Genomic DNA, 15,873 nt, shown 5'->3' with positions numbered 1-15,873 from the left:
TGAATTCAAATTTGAGTTGTTCCAGTACAGAGATATAATTAACTATATTTTGTTCAGGCACCATACATCTCTTTACAAGGGTTTTAGTGCCTTAGCTAATTCCCAACATACTACATAACTTGCTCCTAAACATAGACTAAATTGTTCGACTCTCTTCAATGTTTGGCCTTTCATTAAGTGCTTTCAATTCTTGAAACTGTAATGCCTCTGAAAAATTATTTTATCATAACATGTATTTTTGTTGAAATAAAATCACCACATCAACAATAATAATAATAATAATTATAATAGACCTAACAACAGTAGATAATAACAATGCTGCTGCTATTAATAATAGCGTTGGTATATGAATACATATTACAGAAAACAGCTTCCCTGTCACTTCGGCATGTTCTGGATGGCAGAGCGCATAATGTCATTTTATGTTGCTCAGTAGTATTCCTGACAGTACCTTACAACATAGTAAACACTTTACCGAACGCAAAACAATTAATAGTCTTCCTCCCACACTGTACGGAATGGCCATTTGCTTACAGAACGTTTTGACTCTGTCATTGTCCCGCACTGTTCGTATGTTACCAAGTACTTGAACTGCCTTCCGCAGTCATCCGTCGAGCTTCGAACGAGGAACAGCACGCTCTACATTCGAAGGTTGTGATTACAGAACATAATCGGGAGTCAGAGAATGAGCATACCTGTTATAGAGTAAAGATATCCCATGATACCAGTATTGGACATTGTATGGAGGCATGGAGGTAAAGTTCACGTTTTCTCCTTGCATGAGAAAGAATTAATGTGGTCAGTATCATGCTCTGGCCACATTTTGACCACAGAAAGAATTGGTACTCAAGTGGCTGAGTGGTTAGCTTCTCTGCCTTTCACAGTAATGACCTGGGTTCGATTTCCATCTCGGGGATATAGACCTACTGTTTCCCTTCACCATTGTCATGATTTCACTAACACTCAACAATCACCCTTTATTCTATGAGGTACTGAACAAATACAAAATTGCTAGAAAAATACGTTGTACGTTTGTATTTGTTGTTGTTTAATCCACTGTCCGAAGACAGGTCTGAACCTCACAAGTGATACCAACAAGGCACTACTTATGAGGAAACTAGGTCAGGAGATAATGGGGTAGGGTGACCAGTTCCTTTCCCCATATATTATATTTAATAAATACAATTGCCACCAGCATAGCTCAGTCAGCTGAGGTGCTTGCTTGCTAATCCAAAGTTGGGTTCAGGCTTGGGTTAATTACCTGGTTGGGTTTTTCCGAGGTTTTCCCGAACCGTAAGGTGAATGTCAGGTAATCTATGGCGAATCCTCGACTTCATCTCGTCAGATACCATCTCACTATCATCAATCCCAACAACACTAAATAACTAGTACAGCATAGTCAATTAACCAATAAAATAAATGCAATTAATTTGACAGGAGGTGAGTGTGTCCTGGAAATTATAATAAGAAAAATTCCGCCATCCAATGGACTCGAATCCATGAGCTTCCAGTCTAAAGTCCATTGTTTTATCATATGAACTACTACAGCCCCAAATTTATGGGCTAATTTTTGCAACTTATAAGTTCCTTTAAACTGTTTCAAGGTAATGTCAATTTTGATCATTTTTAAGTTATCAAAATCCGGGCCTTGCTTATTAGAGAGAAAAGCGGCATTTTTTTTTTAAACAAGAGCTAGACTCTTTGTTTCTACTTTACAGCGGACTGGTTTTTCATCTGAGTGACAACGCATATGTTTTGTTAAGTCATAACTCTGAACACATCTCCAACCACATTCAGTACACAGATAACGTTTTCCTCCCATGTGGGCCCTCAAATTGTTAATGAGGGTACTACGACATCCAAAATTGTTGCCGCACACAGTACAATGGTAGGGTTTTTCGCCTGTGTGACCCCGCATGTGTTTAGTGAGCATATCACCACGACTGAAGCTCCTCCCACACACAGTACATAGATACGGTTTTTCTAGTGTGTGTATCCTCATGTGCTTTCTCAAACAGCTACCAAAACCGAACGACTCCCCACACACAGAACAACAATATGGTTTTTCACCAGTATGAGTCCGTAAGTGGCCTTGAAGCTGATGCTTTAATGTGAAAATTTTCCCACAATCATGAAAAAGGAATTGCTTCCTGTCCACTTCTGGTTTAGGCTGTGTCTGTAACTCCTCTACTCTGACTTTACTCGAAATGTCTTTCGAAACGTCCTTTATGCAGTTGTCTTCCTGTAAACAAGTTTCATTAGAAGCCTTAGCTTTTTTTAAATCTTTATTTTCAGGTAGCCATCTCTTAGTAGAATTCTTTGCAGAGTTAACTGTTGTGGGCTGTACAGAATTTCCCTTCTGTCGTTTTTGAGATTCTTTTATATCTGAATTCGAATCATGTTTCTGCATCCTTGTAACATTTCTACTATATTTTCTTCCAGAAAATTGCATGTCAGTTTTCATTTTAAATTTTCCCACCACAGGAACATGGATCCTCTTCTTTGTGCCAGTGTTTCCATTTGAGTTCGTTCCAGCTGGAAGACTGGACCAAAGACCTTCGGTGCTTTTCAAAAAGCCATCTTCTTCAGGTAATCTGTCACAGAGAAAATCAAGTTAAGTAGGCCTAGAATATAAAGGATGGTTCACATAAAAGGTTACAAGCCAATATCTCTTAAATGGATCAATAAAACTAAATGCTGATTTTTTTCAATCTTTATAACAGCAAGAGACCTTTCAAAAAATTACATTGGAAACTTTTCAGTGTTTACTCTTCATGAGGAATTCGGGAGGGGGAAGAGGGTAAGTTTAGAATTTCAAATGAAATTACTATAATTTTTGGAAATTCTGATTTTTCTTTTTTTATTATGTAACTTTCATCCAAAATATTTTCCTCCACAGTACAGTAGAATATTGAGAAGTACAGTATTAGACATTTGAAATTTCGAAGCATACTAGGTAAAAGTACGAAAGAAGTAAAAATTTCAGAGATTTCATTTTACGTCACTTCATTAAGTGCTCAAAATAATAGTGGTGGTGGTGGTGGTGGCAGCATCAATAGTAATAATACTTATTTACTTACTGGCTTTTAAGGAACCCGGAGGTTCATTGCCACCCTCACATAAGCCCGCCATTGGTCCCTATCCTGAGCAAGATTAATCCAGTCTCTACCATCATATCCCACCTCCCTCAAATCCATTTTAATATTATCTTCCCACCTATGTCTCGGCCTCCCCAAAGATCTTTTTCCCTCCGGCCTCCCAACTAACACTCTATATGCATTTCTGGATTCACTCATATGTGCTACATGTCCTGCCCATCTCAAACATCTGGATTTTATGTTCCTAATTATGTCAGGTGAAGAATACAATGCGTGCAGCTCTGCGTTGTGTAACTTTCTCCATTCTCCTGTAACTTCATCCTGCTTAGCCCCAAATATTTTCCTAAGTACCTTATTCTCAAACACCCTTAATCTCTGTTCCTCTCTCAAAGTGAGAGTCCAAGTTTCACAACCATACAGAATAACCGGTAATATAACTGTTTTATAAATTCTAACTTTCAGATTTTTTGACAGAAGACTAGATGACAAAAGCTTCTCAACCGAATAATAACACGCATTTCCCATATTTATTCTGCATTTAATTTCCTCCCAAGTGTCATTTATATTTGTTACTGTTGCTCCAAGATATTTTTCCACCTCTTCGAAAGATAAATCTCCAATTTTTATACTTCCATTTCGTACAATATTCTGGTCACGAGACATAATCATATACTTAGTCTTTTCGGGATTTACTTCCAAACCTATCGCTTTACTTGCTTCAACTAGAATTTCCGCGTTTTCCCTAATCGTTTGTGGATTTTCTCCTAGGATATTCACGTCATCCGCATAGACAAGAAGCTGATGTGACCCATTCAACTCCAAACCCTGTCTATTATCCTGAACTTTCCTAATGGTCAATAATAATAATAATAATGACTTACATTAACATCTAAATACTTATTAATAAAATTTTATTAAGGTTTTTTCTAACATTTGACAACATACTTGTTCCTTTGTATCTTCTTTGGTTGTAGGTGCTATAGGCATGACTTTTTGTTTTATGTACCTCATAAAAAATAATCAAGTAAGCAGGCTGGCCATGTGACAGGTCCAGCACTTCCAATTTATATGTAATCTAACTTCTTATTTAACAGTTCATGCATACATCTTGCAAAATGTGGTGAGGCATCATTCGCTTTTCACGTGACTTAGTTCATACGTCTCTTATTCTTTGTGGTTACAACATTTTGTTTAGGAGCATGTAATATTTAACTAACAACGATTGAGTCATATTACAACTAGGGGCTAGGCAATGTTGCTTAAGCACAAATGACTCCTGTTGTTCCAGGAGGTTAAAAAGCTGCGACCTCCATGAAAAGGGGTATAGTAACGCATTTCTGTTCTTACATTGCGAGATAAGAGTGGTTAACTTTATCATACCATTTAAAATTCTAAAGTAAACCCCCTTGGGGGTGAAGGGGGGCACACTGTGCCATTTTATTTGGGCACGTCTTTCTTTTCCTTTCTATTTCTTTTACATTTTTCTATCTTTATACTTTTCGCTGTTAGTTTTAATTATTCTAACTCTTCATAGATGACTTGTAGTTTTTTCCTTTCTGATCTAGTTCTTCTTACTTCTCGTAGATGACTTCTTTCCTCTCACCTTTCTGTTTTCCCGTAGTCTATGATGTTCTTTCTTATAATCTGTGATGAGTTGAAAACAAGGGCCTAGCCTATGGCTGGCGAGTGATTGGTTGATTCCCTGGGGAGAATTAGTATTTATTGCTGATTGGTTGATACCCTGGGGAGAATTTAGTATTTTTCATTACGTTATCGGATTGATTAAGATAGAGACACCATTTGGTATTTCGCCTGTGAAGCGAGTTGTTTGGGCTAGTGGCGTCAGTACGCTAGAGGGATGGCTTGGAGGTAGAACGTGTGTTGTGAAGGGCACGAGCTCCTATGTAGGCTGGGGATCGAACTGGGTTCGATAAGTTTACTAGTAGCTGCGTAGTCCGACGTGTTGTGGGATCCTGCGAGTGTATCGCAGAAGATATTCGTGTGGAGTTTAGCGGAGAGTTTTGTGATGTACTAATTATCTTGAACTGCATTCATTTTTCTGTCTGACTAGCGTGCAGTCAACTCTGGTTAAATACCGGTCGGTATTTTTATTTCAGGTTATTGTTCCTCTAGCTGTGATATAACTAAAAGTCTACCACAAACTACAAGGAGTGCAGTGAGATGGTTTTGGTTTACGTTTTACTTAGTTATTGCAGCAGAACGAATTTGACGAGTATGAAATTCACAATGAAGGCACCCATTGTGTGACGTTTGAGGGGTGGCCAATTTGAGTGTAACGGCTATGTGTGGGCTGAGTGTTGGTTACATCAAGGTTATATGACAAGATGGATGCCAGCGAGGGGGAGTACCTGCCTGTGTAAGGTAATTAGCTGGATTTGATTAACATTACTCTGTGAAGAAGATATTTTCGGTGCTACGAATTTATTTTGTTGTTTATTCTAAATAAATGGTTGGTTTAACATAGGGAGTGTGTGTTGTTACTTAACTACCTCGACACGTAGATTACCATCCTGATCATAACGTTTCATGGCAGGGTTATTTGGTATTATTAAGATATTTATCTTTTATTTTATTAACAAAGAAGACCAACCAGACCCAGCGACGGTTCAGTGTTAGCAGAGTTGCGTGTTTATGATCGGTGTTTGGAATCTCAAAGCCGAGGTACTTGAGATTGTGCTGTTTTGTTGTTTTTTGTGTTTCAAGATGGATGCTGGAATGGTGGAGTGGCGCGCCCTCTGTAAAGATGAGTTGCTATATGAGCTGAGAGCACGTGGTGCGGAGGTTGACTCGAACGCGGATGTCACCACTCTCCTAGCCAAAGCTAGGGAACCGGGGTTCGTTTCCCAGCAGACTCCGCGGAAATACCCCCAGTACTGTATCGCTAGTGAACTTTTCAAATGTGTAGAAATCGTGGAGTCCTTTTCGGAATTTCTGGAGGAGTTGAGGGTCGATTTTCAGAAGGATCGTTTTAGAAGAATATGGAACAGGGTGATTCACTGGGAATTACGACTGAAAGATATACTCGAGGTTAAGTTGGAAGTTGTAGATAGGGAAAAGTTCGAGAAGGAAATGCAGAGATTGGGGATAGTGAAAATGGAACTAACGAATTTGAAAAAGAGTAGGAGCCAGGAGACCACGAGAGAGCAGAAACAGGGTTCAGGGGTGGCCAATGAAGCTCAAGTCCCTGTGAAAGTTTCCAATCTCGACAGGAAGAAGGACTACCTTAGCTTGATTTTTTCTAATATGCCTAATCCTTTTGAATCCGTTCTGAAGAAAGGGATGGTTTTCTCCGTTAGTAGTATACAGGCAGTCATGCATTTTCTAAGGGTGTTAGTGCAGTTTAAGGGTATATGTAGAGCTTTTCATTTGGATGAGGCCTCGCTATTACATCTGATGTTCCCTTTTGCTAATGGAGTGTTAACTAACAGAGTATTGGCGGCCATTGAAGACGAAAAAACCTTGCTAGATTTTCATAAGGGTATCCTGAACGAGTTCATTCCTGACAAGACTCGTCGTCTTCTGTTCGGCGAGTATTTCTACCGTAAACAAGGTGACAGTGAGACCCTACTTGAATACGTGGAAGAGTTAAAAGTCATCGAAAAGGTTTTTGTAGCTGGGTTGACGGAAAGTCAGATAGTGGACGCTGCGTTGTCAGGGGCATGCGATCCCGAGGTCAGGGCTCAGTACCTAAGTGCCAACCAGCCGCAGATCTTCCTTCAGCTCGACGCGTTATGTGTGCGGAATCAGGCGATACTAGATAGTAGTGCCCTGGCAGGAACCACCCCGACTAGATCCGTCGTTTTGGGACAGGGCAATAGGTGTTTTGTTTGTAACAAAGCAGGGCATTTTGCCCGTGAATGTAATCGACGGGGTCACGTGGAGCAAAATCAGAGAAAGAGTGAAGAAGTTGTTCGGGTTGTGTCTCGTGAGATAAGTGCCCCCTCGCGGTCAGTGCCCCGTTGCTAGGGCTCAGTTAGGTGGAGAGTTAGTGGAGGTGTTGTTGGACACAGGCAGTGTCGTTTCTTTGGTTAGTTTAGAATTAGCGTGGAAGAAGGGATGGGAGATTATCCCCGGGAACATGGTGTTGTTCTCGGCTACTTCCCAGTCTCTTTCTGTCAGTGGTCGTGTCAGTTTGAAAGTTAAGGTTGGACAGGTAGTTTGCGAATTTAGTTTCTGGTTTGTCGAAGGTTTGGTTAACCCCGCCATCTTTGGCGCTGATTTCATGGCAGAGACGGGGCTTATTGTAGACATCCCACAGGAGGAATTTTATTTTAAACATGCTTCGGAGATCAAATTCCACTTTGCTAATCGATGTAAGGCACCTAAATTGCTTCCAGTTGGGGCATCGGTGGACCTTGTTGCTCATAGGGATGAAGGGGAAAGTCAGGAAGTAGATTCGAGTTCCTTGGGGAAAGATCGGGTCTGCGTTGGTCAGCCGGAACTGAGTGGTTCTCCGATTGTACTTCCGGAGTTGAGTGAAGTTCCCTTGCCGTTTTCAGGAGTTACGAAGTCTCTACACTACGATCCAGATCCCGGAGTCAGTTTGGAACGTTTTTGGGAGGAACGGGATAGGATAACTTGCGAGTTGGGAAAAGATATAACTTGTTATACCGCTAAAAGTTACCGGGAACCGAAGCCAGGGGTTACCAGGGGATTTGTAGCTGCTGTGTCAGTTCCCCGTTTAAAGTTGGGTTTTGTGGCGCCCAAGAAGACTTTCTCCGCGCCCACGATTCTCTGCTTAAGGAAGTGCGGGGTGCTCGGCACCAACCACATGGTCAGGGGTTTTTCCCCATGAATGTAACACCTGTGTGGCGCTGGGTCAGAATACCGCCACTGCAGCCCATGCATGAAGTAAGAGTCTTCTAAAATGGGCACCTTTTCCCCCTAAGGGAATGTAAAAGGGGAAAAGGTTAGGTTAGGTTAAGTTATGTGAGTGTGGTCTGGTCAGTTTAGCCGTCCCAGGGTTTTGCATTGTGACGGACGGCGAAACAACACTGCAGACGGATTTTGGAAGTGACGTCAGAGAGGTTGCTTGAGTGAGGTCTGGTCAGTTTGGCCGTACCAGGTTTTTCGTTGTGACGGACGGCCAAACGACACTGCAGACGGAATTTTGTGTTCAGATCAGAACTGGTTCGGGTTTCTGATAACTCTGTTATTACAGAGCTGTATGCCTAAATGTCTCATTTGAGCATTTAGTGAGCTAAGGGTTGTTTTAATAGTAAGGTACAGTGCACCAAACAGTGGTATTTACTAAAACTACCCAGTAAAAGTTTATACTAGAGTGTATCATGAGTGGACAGTGTGATGAGTACTGTGTACTAACCTGGTTTTGTCAGGAAGGAGTTTGTTACCTTTTATATTCATGAACGGGCAGTGGACACATATATGATTGTGCATATCATCAAGAGGAAGTGATAAAATGGCTGTAAAGACTATTATACCAGAAATGGTCATATGTGAAGCAAGTTATAGACATCACTTAAAAGTTTGTATTATTCACGTGTTTTCCTTTGTTTCAAGTTTATCTTATTCACTTTGACATTGTTGTATTATTAAGTATTTCTATGTTTTTGAGTTCTATATTGTTTCGTGTGTTTTTAGTTCTAGGTTGGCTTTTATGTATCATCACAGCTCGAGCTAGTTATTTTGGGGGTCGTTTAGTCGCAAAATTTATCTTTTCCTTTTTCTCTTCTCTCTTTATATGTTTTATCTTCTTCTCTTTCGTGTCCTCTATCCTTTGTAGCTTACTTTCTTTCTAATTTATTTTCTCTACTTGTTTCTCTTCTTCCTTTCTGTCACTTTAAGATGTTGCTGTTTATGTTTGGCTTTGTTGCATCGATCACGTTTGTGGTGGATATATTTACTGATTGCGGCAAAGGTGGAAGTGTGCTGTGACTATAACCCAGAGGTCTGTGGATCGAAGGAATTTAGTTGGTTGGGGTGACTACGACGGACTGCAGTCATTCCGAAGGGCCAAGTGGGTCGCGGGGGAGCACGGTGGGGATACCGCCTCTACCCGTGGACACTCGGTGCCTAAACGATTTATGTTCGACCGTCTGGATGGGTTGCAGCAGTGGCGTCAGTGCTGGTTGTGCACTTGGAAGATACAGTACCTAGTGGCTTGTGATGGGACATAGCTGGGGATGAGTTCCCTTTTTGGTAGCCTACTTGTCCACACAGCGTCTTTGGACCTGGAGTTGGCGCTGTTCAGGAACTGCGCCAGTTTTGGGGGGGGGGGGAGTCTGTGCTGTTTTATTTCGGCACGTCTTTCTTTTCCTTTCTATTTCTTTTACATTTTTCTATCTTTATACTTTTCTCTGTTAGTTTTAATTATTCTAACTCTTCATAGATGGCTTGTAGTTTTTTCCTTTCTGATCTAGTTCTTCTTACTTCTCGTAGATGGCTTCTTTCCTCTCACCTTTCTGTTTTTCCGTAGTCTATGGTGTTCTTTCTTGTAATCTGTGATGAGTTGAAAACAAGGGCCTAGCCTATGGCTGGCGAGTGATTGGTTGATTCCCTGGGGAGAATTAGTATTTATTGCTGATTGGTTGATACCCTGGGGAGAATTTAGTATTTTTCATTACGTTATTCGATTGATTAAGATAGAGACACCGTTTGGTATTTCGCCTGTGAAGCGAGTTGTTCAGGCTAGTGGCGTCAGTACGCTAGAGGGATGGCTTGGAGGTAGAACGTGTGTTGTGAAGGGCACGAGCTCCTATGTAGGCCGGGGATCGAACGGGTTCGATAAGTCTACTAGTAGCTGCGTAGTCCAACGTGTTGTGGGAACCTGCAAGTGTACCGCAGAGGTTGCAGCAGTGGCGTCAGTACGCTAGAGGGATGGCTTGGAGGTAGAACGTGTGTTGTGAAGGGCACGAGCTCCTATGTAGGCTGGGGATCGAACTGGGTTCGATAAGTCTACTAGTAGCTGCGTAGTCCAACATGTTGTGGGATCCTGCGAGTGTATCGCAGAAGATATTCGTGTGGAGTTTAGCGGAGAGTTTTGTGATGTACTAATTATCTTGAACTGCATTCATTTTTCTGTCTGACTAGCGTGCAGTCAACTCTGGTTAAATACCGGTCGGTATTTTTATTTCAGGTTATTGTTTCTCTAGCTGTGATATAACTAAAAGTCTACCACAAACTACAATGAGTTCAGTGAGATGGTTTTGGTTTACGTTTTACTTAGTTATTGCAGCAGAACGAATTGACGAGTATGAAATTCACAATGAAGGCACCCATTGTTGTGTGACGTTTGAGGGTGGCCAATTTGAGTGTAACGGCTATGTGTGTGCTGAGTGTTGGTTACGTCAAGGTTGTATGACAAGATGGATGCCAGCGAGGGGGAGTACCTGCCTATGTAAGGTAATTAGCTGGTTATGATTAACATTACTCTGTGAAGAAGATATTTTCTGTGCTACGAATTTATTTTGTTGTTTATTCTAAATAAATGGTTGTGTTTAACATAGGGAGTGTGTGTTCTTACTTAACTACCTCGATACGTAGATTACTATCCTGATCATAACGTTTCATGGCAGGGTTATTTGGTATTATTAAGATATTTATCTTTTATTTTATTAACAAAGAAGACCAACCAGACCCAGCGACGGTTCAACACTACTGAAAAGTTGTGGATGGAATTTCTCACAGATCCTCTTCCTGTTACGAAGCATTTAGTTTTATTGATCCATTTAAGAGATACTGACTCGTAACACTTTATGTGAGCTACTCTGTATGCACATTATAATGCACCACATCATACCAACGACACACTCCTATGTGCATTCCATAGGATACACGGAGATATAATTTCCATGCTTGACCTCAGCATTAAGAGGTAATATAGTCAGTATATTGCTTTGACCACCTTTTATATTTTGGAAAGATCTGGTATTCAATCAGGCATTGAACACCAGAACCATTCTGGAAGTTATGACGAAATTAAATGCTTCCTTCACCTGGGCTTTAACCAGGTTCTTCCAGTCTATATTGAATCTACCTTCGTCTTCAATTGAAGAGAGAGAGAAAAGGAATCATATTTGTTGAAACCATTAAATGACTCCAGTTCTGTTGTCAAGTCATTCAAGCAGATTTCAGCATTACTAATGACCTCAACATGTATTATTTCATTTCCTCCGCTTTTTTTCTCTTGAAGACAAAGTTAGATTCAAACTTTAAAACATTGTGCTTTCCATATATCATCACTGCACCTCCAAAATCCTCTATGTGTTTTTAAAACGATTTTGTAGGAGAAAGAAAAAAGCATCGTCACTCTTAATTTTCTTGATTTTCAAAGCTACTTTCAGTATAACTTCAATGAATGCAAGAAAAATGATTAAATTATACCGCAAATATGTTTGAAAATCAAGGAAATTATAAGTGACATTTGCTTTTCTCTTTCTCTTGCAAATTATTTAAAAAAACACAGCGGATTTTGAAGGCACAGTGATGATATAATTAGTAATGTGTGGTTGATGGTCAGCTGAATTTCAGTACCTAGTACAGAATGAGTAGTATTTGAATTCATATGGTGAAAAGTACATAAAAATTAATTTTAAAAGTCACAATAAAATGTGAAGTACTGGTACAATATTTACAGTCTATTCAGTTAAGTACCTTAACAATTCAGGAGAAATGTGAAATTAAGTGCCGTAGAAGTCTACACCTGTGCTAGATATGAAACTCTGTTTGACAAGCCGACAAAAAGAATATACGAGGAGGTTTAATTGTGATGTGTATAAGAAGTTTGTGTGGTTGAAAGGCTGTGATATTAAAAATGCGCTATTCTGTTTTCCATGTCTTTTGTTTGGTAGCGATTCTAACTGGACTCAGAAATGAAAAGATTAATAAACATGTAAATTCAGCGAAACAGATAAGTAACACCTTGAACTTGGCTGGGTTGAGAAGAGTGAATACTTAGGAGAGTTTAAGTTCAACTCATAAACAAGCTGTTGAACATAACAACAACAGTGTGAGAAAAAACAAAGAAGTGTTGTCTAGAAATTATTGACTGTATGAAGTTTTGTGGAACCAACGGGTTAACATTATGAGGGCATAATGAAAAGATAGGGTCTGACAATCAAGGAATATTCCTCAATTTGGTGAAATATACAAGTGAAATAGATTCGATGTTCAAGTCTATTTGGAGACCTCTTCGCCATTTATAGGCCTGTAAAATGAGCTATTGGAATGTATATTGGACGTATTCAGAGAGGAAATTTTAGCAGAGATTGAGGAAGCCGAATTTGTCTCTGTTCTTGCTGACGAGATCACAGATATATCTGGAAATTTATGATTGTGGTTGTAGTTCGGTATTGTAACAAAGAAGAAAAAGCTGTGGAGAGGTTCTGGGGTTTCTTTAACACAACCGAACAAGATGCAAATGCAATATCAGAGCTAGAAACAATTTTAAAACAAAGAAAGATAAGCTTATTGGACAGAGCTACGATGAAGCAGCTATGATGAGTGGTGTATTAAATGCAGCACAAGCAAAAGTTAGAGATTGTTACAAATATGCATATTTTGTGCATTGCTATGCCCATTGGTTGAATCTCATAATGGAAAGAGCCGCTAAACAAAATACAAAGGCTCGCAGCGAAAACTGTGAAAATGAAAACCCTAGCAAGCGTCGTAAGGTCAAAGGGAATCAGACAAGGGTTGTGGCAGCCAAGGAGTGTGTGACTTCATTATCACACAAGCTAACACTCGATTGCAATTCATAGATCATCTTATAGTACCTTCTCTTCTGTGTCAAGAAAAATTTTAATGCTACAAAAGATCATTTCCTGAAAATAACCTAAATGTATATATGAAGCTTTTTCCAATGTCTGATAAAGACAAACTAAAAAACCGGACCTCACTGTGTTGTATCAGAGACAAAAATTCAGAAATATCAGTGACGCAGTCAAGCTCTTGCAGTTTTTTCTATCTGAGAATTTGCAGGCCTCGTTTTCAGAAGTTGTGAAACTATTACGCATAGCTATCACCATACCAATGACAACTTCCAAACCAGAACGTTGCTTTTCTTATTTTAAAAGAGTAAAATCTTATCTTAGAAATACGATGAGAGACGAGAAACTGATTGCATTAGCCATGTTGTCCATTGAAAAGACTATGTTAAACGACATCTCAGACTTTAATAAGAAGGTGATTCAAAAGTTTGCAACCTACAAGACAAGGCACATGGAACTAATCTTTAAATAAGGCAAGTTGCATGATTTATAATATATGCAGCCCCTCTGAATTCAATACCCACGAGTCACCACTGTTATTAATTATATTGTTTTAAATTTTCATTATTTCTTGTACTTCCATTTGCAGATGGTGTCCAGATGGTAACTCTCTGAAACAGTCAACATATCACATGAAGGGCCTGATGCACTGGTTCTAGTGGATGAAAAAGATGGTACTTTATAAATTTTTAAAGTATATCTTTCATTTGTAGCATTTCTCTGTTATGTATAATAAAAATTATTTCTGAACCATAGAAATTCTAATTACAATACGTAACAAAAAATTGTTTATGTTCATTTCTTAGTGTTTATTGGATGAATTCGACTGCTGAACACGAATATACCATTAGTTTCTTCCAAATGTCGATACTTTTTTAAATAAACAACTATTATGGTTTTTAATAATTTGCTAATACAGAGTTGGGCAGATAAAACCGGCCCGCCTCATTTCATTTGATTTCAAATTATGTTGTCTATCTTTTATTCCGCATGTTTAGTTATATTGTTGCTTGTTACATGCTATAACTTACAAATGATTTATAAACTGTTCTGTTTGTTGTTGCAATGTAAAGAGTTGTTTTGTGAATAAGAATAGTTCTTTCAGATCAAATGAGATGAGACGGGCCGGTTTTATCTGCCCAACCCTGTAATTTTGAATTTTCCGCTCTTTTGTGATAATCTTAGTAGTTCAAAGCGATTATCAGTAGATGGCAATGGCGTTTTTCATTAGTAACATCAGTGTACATCGACATCTTTAATTGTCATATCTATGTATATCGATATTTTGCACAAAACTTCTTCCTGTTGTTTGTGAAATTCTAAATTGCAACTACTGCAGTGCAGTGATTATGGAAACGATTGATTCTTGTTTTTTAGTGAAATATGTCAGTATCCAGACGTTGTAAATTGCCTGCAGACTCATTTTGTTATGTTTGTGGACATTATATCGCATCTAAAAAAGTGAAACATAAAATTGTGTTTGGGACAAAGTTCTGTATCACTTACCAAGCTTATTTCAGTGTAACAGTTGGAGACCAAACTGTTGGATGGACTTCTCATGTGTCTTGCGATAGCTGTAGGTCTACCTTAGAGAGTTGGCTACATGGAAAAAGAAAATCTATGGCTTTTGCAGTTACTCGAATATGGAGAGAGCCAGCCAACCATCACGACAACTGTTACTTTTGTATGGTTGACATTACACATTATAAAAGTACCAAGAACAGAGCACATTCCATATCCTAGCATACAGTCATCTATTGCTCCAGTACCGCACTCTGAGGAGTTGCCAATTCCATCGCCACCACAAAAGAATGTATCTGAAGATGAAGATGTACAAAATCCTAGTGATGACAGTGATATCTGCAATAATGACGAAAGCCAAACAAATAAACCACAGTTCTTCACTCAACAAAAATTGGACGACCTTATAAGGGAGTTGGAACTAACCAAATCAAAGGCCGAACTCCTTGCATCCTGTCTTAAGGAACATAACTTGATTGCTAAAGGATACAAAATAAACAAAATATAGAGTAAGACATAAGGATTTTGACTGCTTCTATGAAATATCTGAAAATCTATGTCTTTGTAGCAATGTTAATGCTCTTTTTCAATATATCCAGATTCCTCATAAATCAGAGCAGTGGCGTCTTTTTATAGACAGCGCAAGCAGTAGTCTTAAAGTTGTCCTACTACACAATGGGAACAAATTTCCTTCCATTCCAGTGGCTCATTCTGCACAGCTGAAAGAAACGTATGAAAATGTCAAGCTGCTCTTGGAAAAATTCAACTATGGAAGCCACAAGTGGGATATTAGTGATGATTTTAAAATGTTGGAGTTTCTTCTTGGGCTTCAAGGTGTCTACACCAAATATTCCTGCTTCCTATGCCTATAGGACAGCAGGGCAGACGGTCAGCATTACACCAGGAAACACTGGACAAAAGGAAAAGAATTGAAGCCAGGCACACTCATTGTAATAAATGAACCTCTTGTGTCTACAGAGAAGATTCTGTTACCCTCACTGCATATCAAACTTGGACTAATCAAACAATTTATCAAAGGTTTGAACAGTAACTCTGAGGCTCTAGCTCTCATCAGACAAATGTTCCCCAAGTTATCTGAAGCAAAAATATAAGGTGGAATTTTTACCGGGCCATAGATTCGAGTGATGTTACAGTCTAAAGAACTTGTAGATGTTATGACTCTTGACGAATGCAATGCTTTTGAAGTGTTTAGAATGGTAGTGCAATGGTTTTTTGACAACAAAAGAAGTGACAATTACAAGAAACTGATTGAGAATTTGATGCAGAATTACTGTGTGCTAGGGTGCAGAATGTCAGTCAAAATGCATTATTTGTTTTCTCATATTAATTTCTTTAGACCAAATTTAGGAGATGTAAGCGAGGAACATGGGGAACAGTTTCACCAGGACATTCAGCTTATGGAAAGAAGGTATCAGGGTCGTTGAGATTGTGCAATGATGGGAGACTATATATGGAGCATCGTATGTACAGAGGAGTCAACAGAA

The 15,873-nt window shown here is 39.2% G+C and overlaps 1 protein-coding gene across 1 annotated transcript; it reads left to right on the top strand.

The window, feature by feature from the left end:
• Window positions 1-2,488: 2,488 nt before the first annotated feature.
• Window positions 2,489-10,584, top strand: LOC138709344 (uncharacterized). The gene is made up of 3 exons (XM_069840045.1): window positions 2,489-2,589; window positions 5,216-5,480; window positions 5,823-10,584. Exons 2-3 carry the CDS (start codon window positions 5,436-5,438, stop codon window positions 7,083-7,085), a joined length of 1,308 nt encoding a protein of 435 aa, XP_069696146.1. The 5' UTR covers window positions 2,489-2,589; window positions 5,216-5,435; the 3' UTR covers window positions 7,086-10,584.
• The last annotated feature ends 5,289 nt before the right edge of the window (window positions 10,585-15,873 follow it).

Source organism: Periplaneta americana, chromosome 11 (genome assembly GCF_040183065.1).
Source record: "Periplaneta americana isolate PAMFEO1 chromosome 11, P.americana_PAMFEO1_priV1, whole genome shotgun sequence".
NCBI classification, from domain to species: Eukaryota; Metazoa; Arthropoda; class Insecta; order Blattodea; family Blattidae; genus Periplaneta; species Periplaneta americana.
The sequence above is the reverse complement of the archived record's forward strand: the minus strand, read 5'-3'. Positions and strand labels throughout refer to the sequence as shown.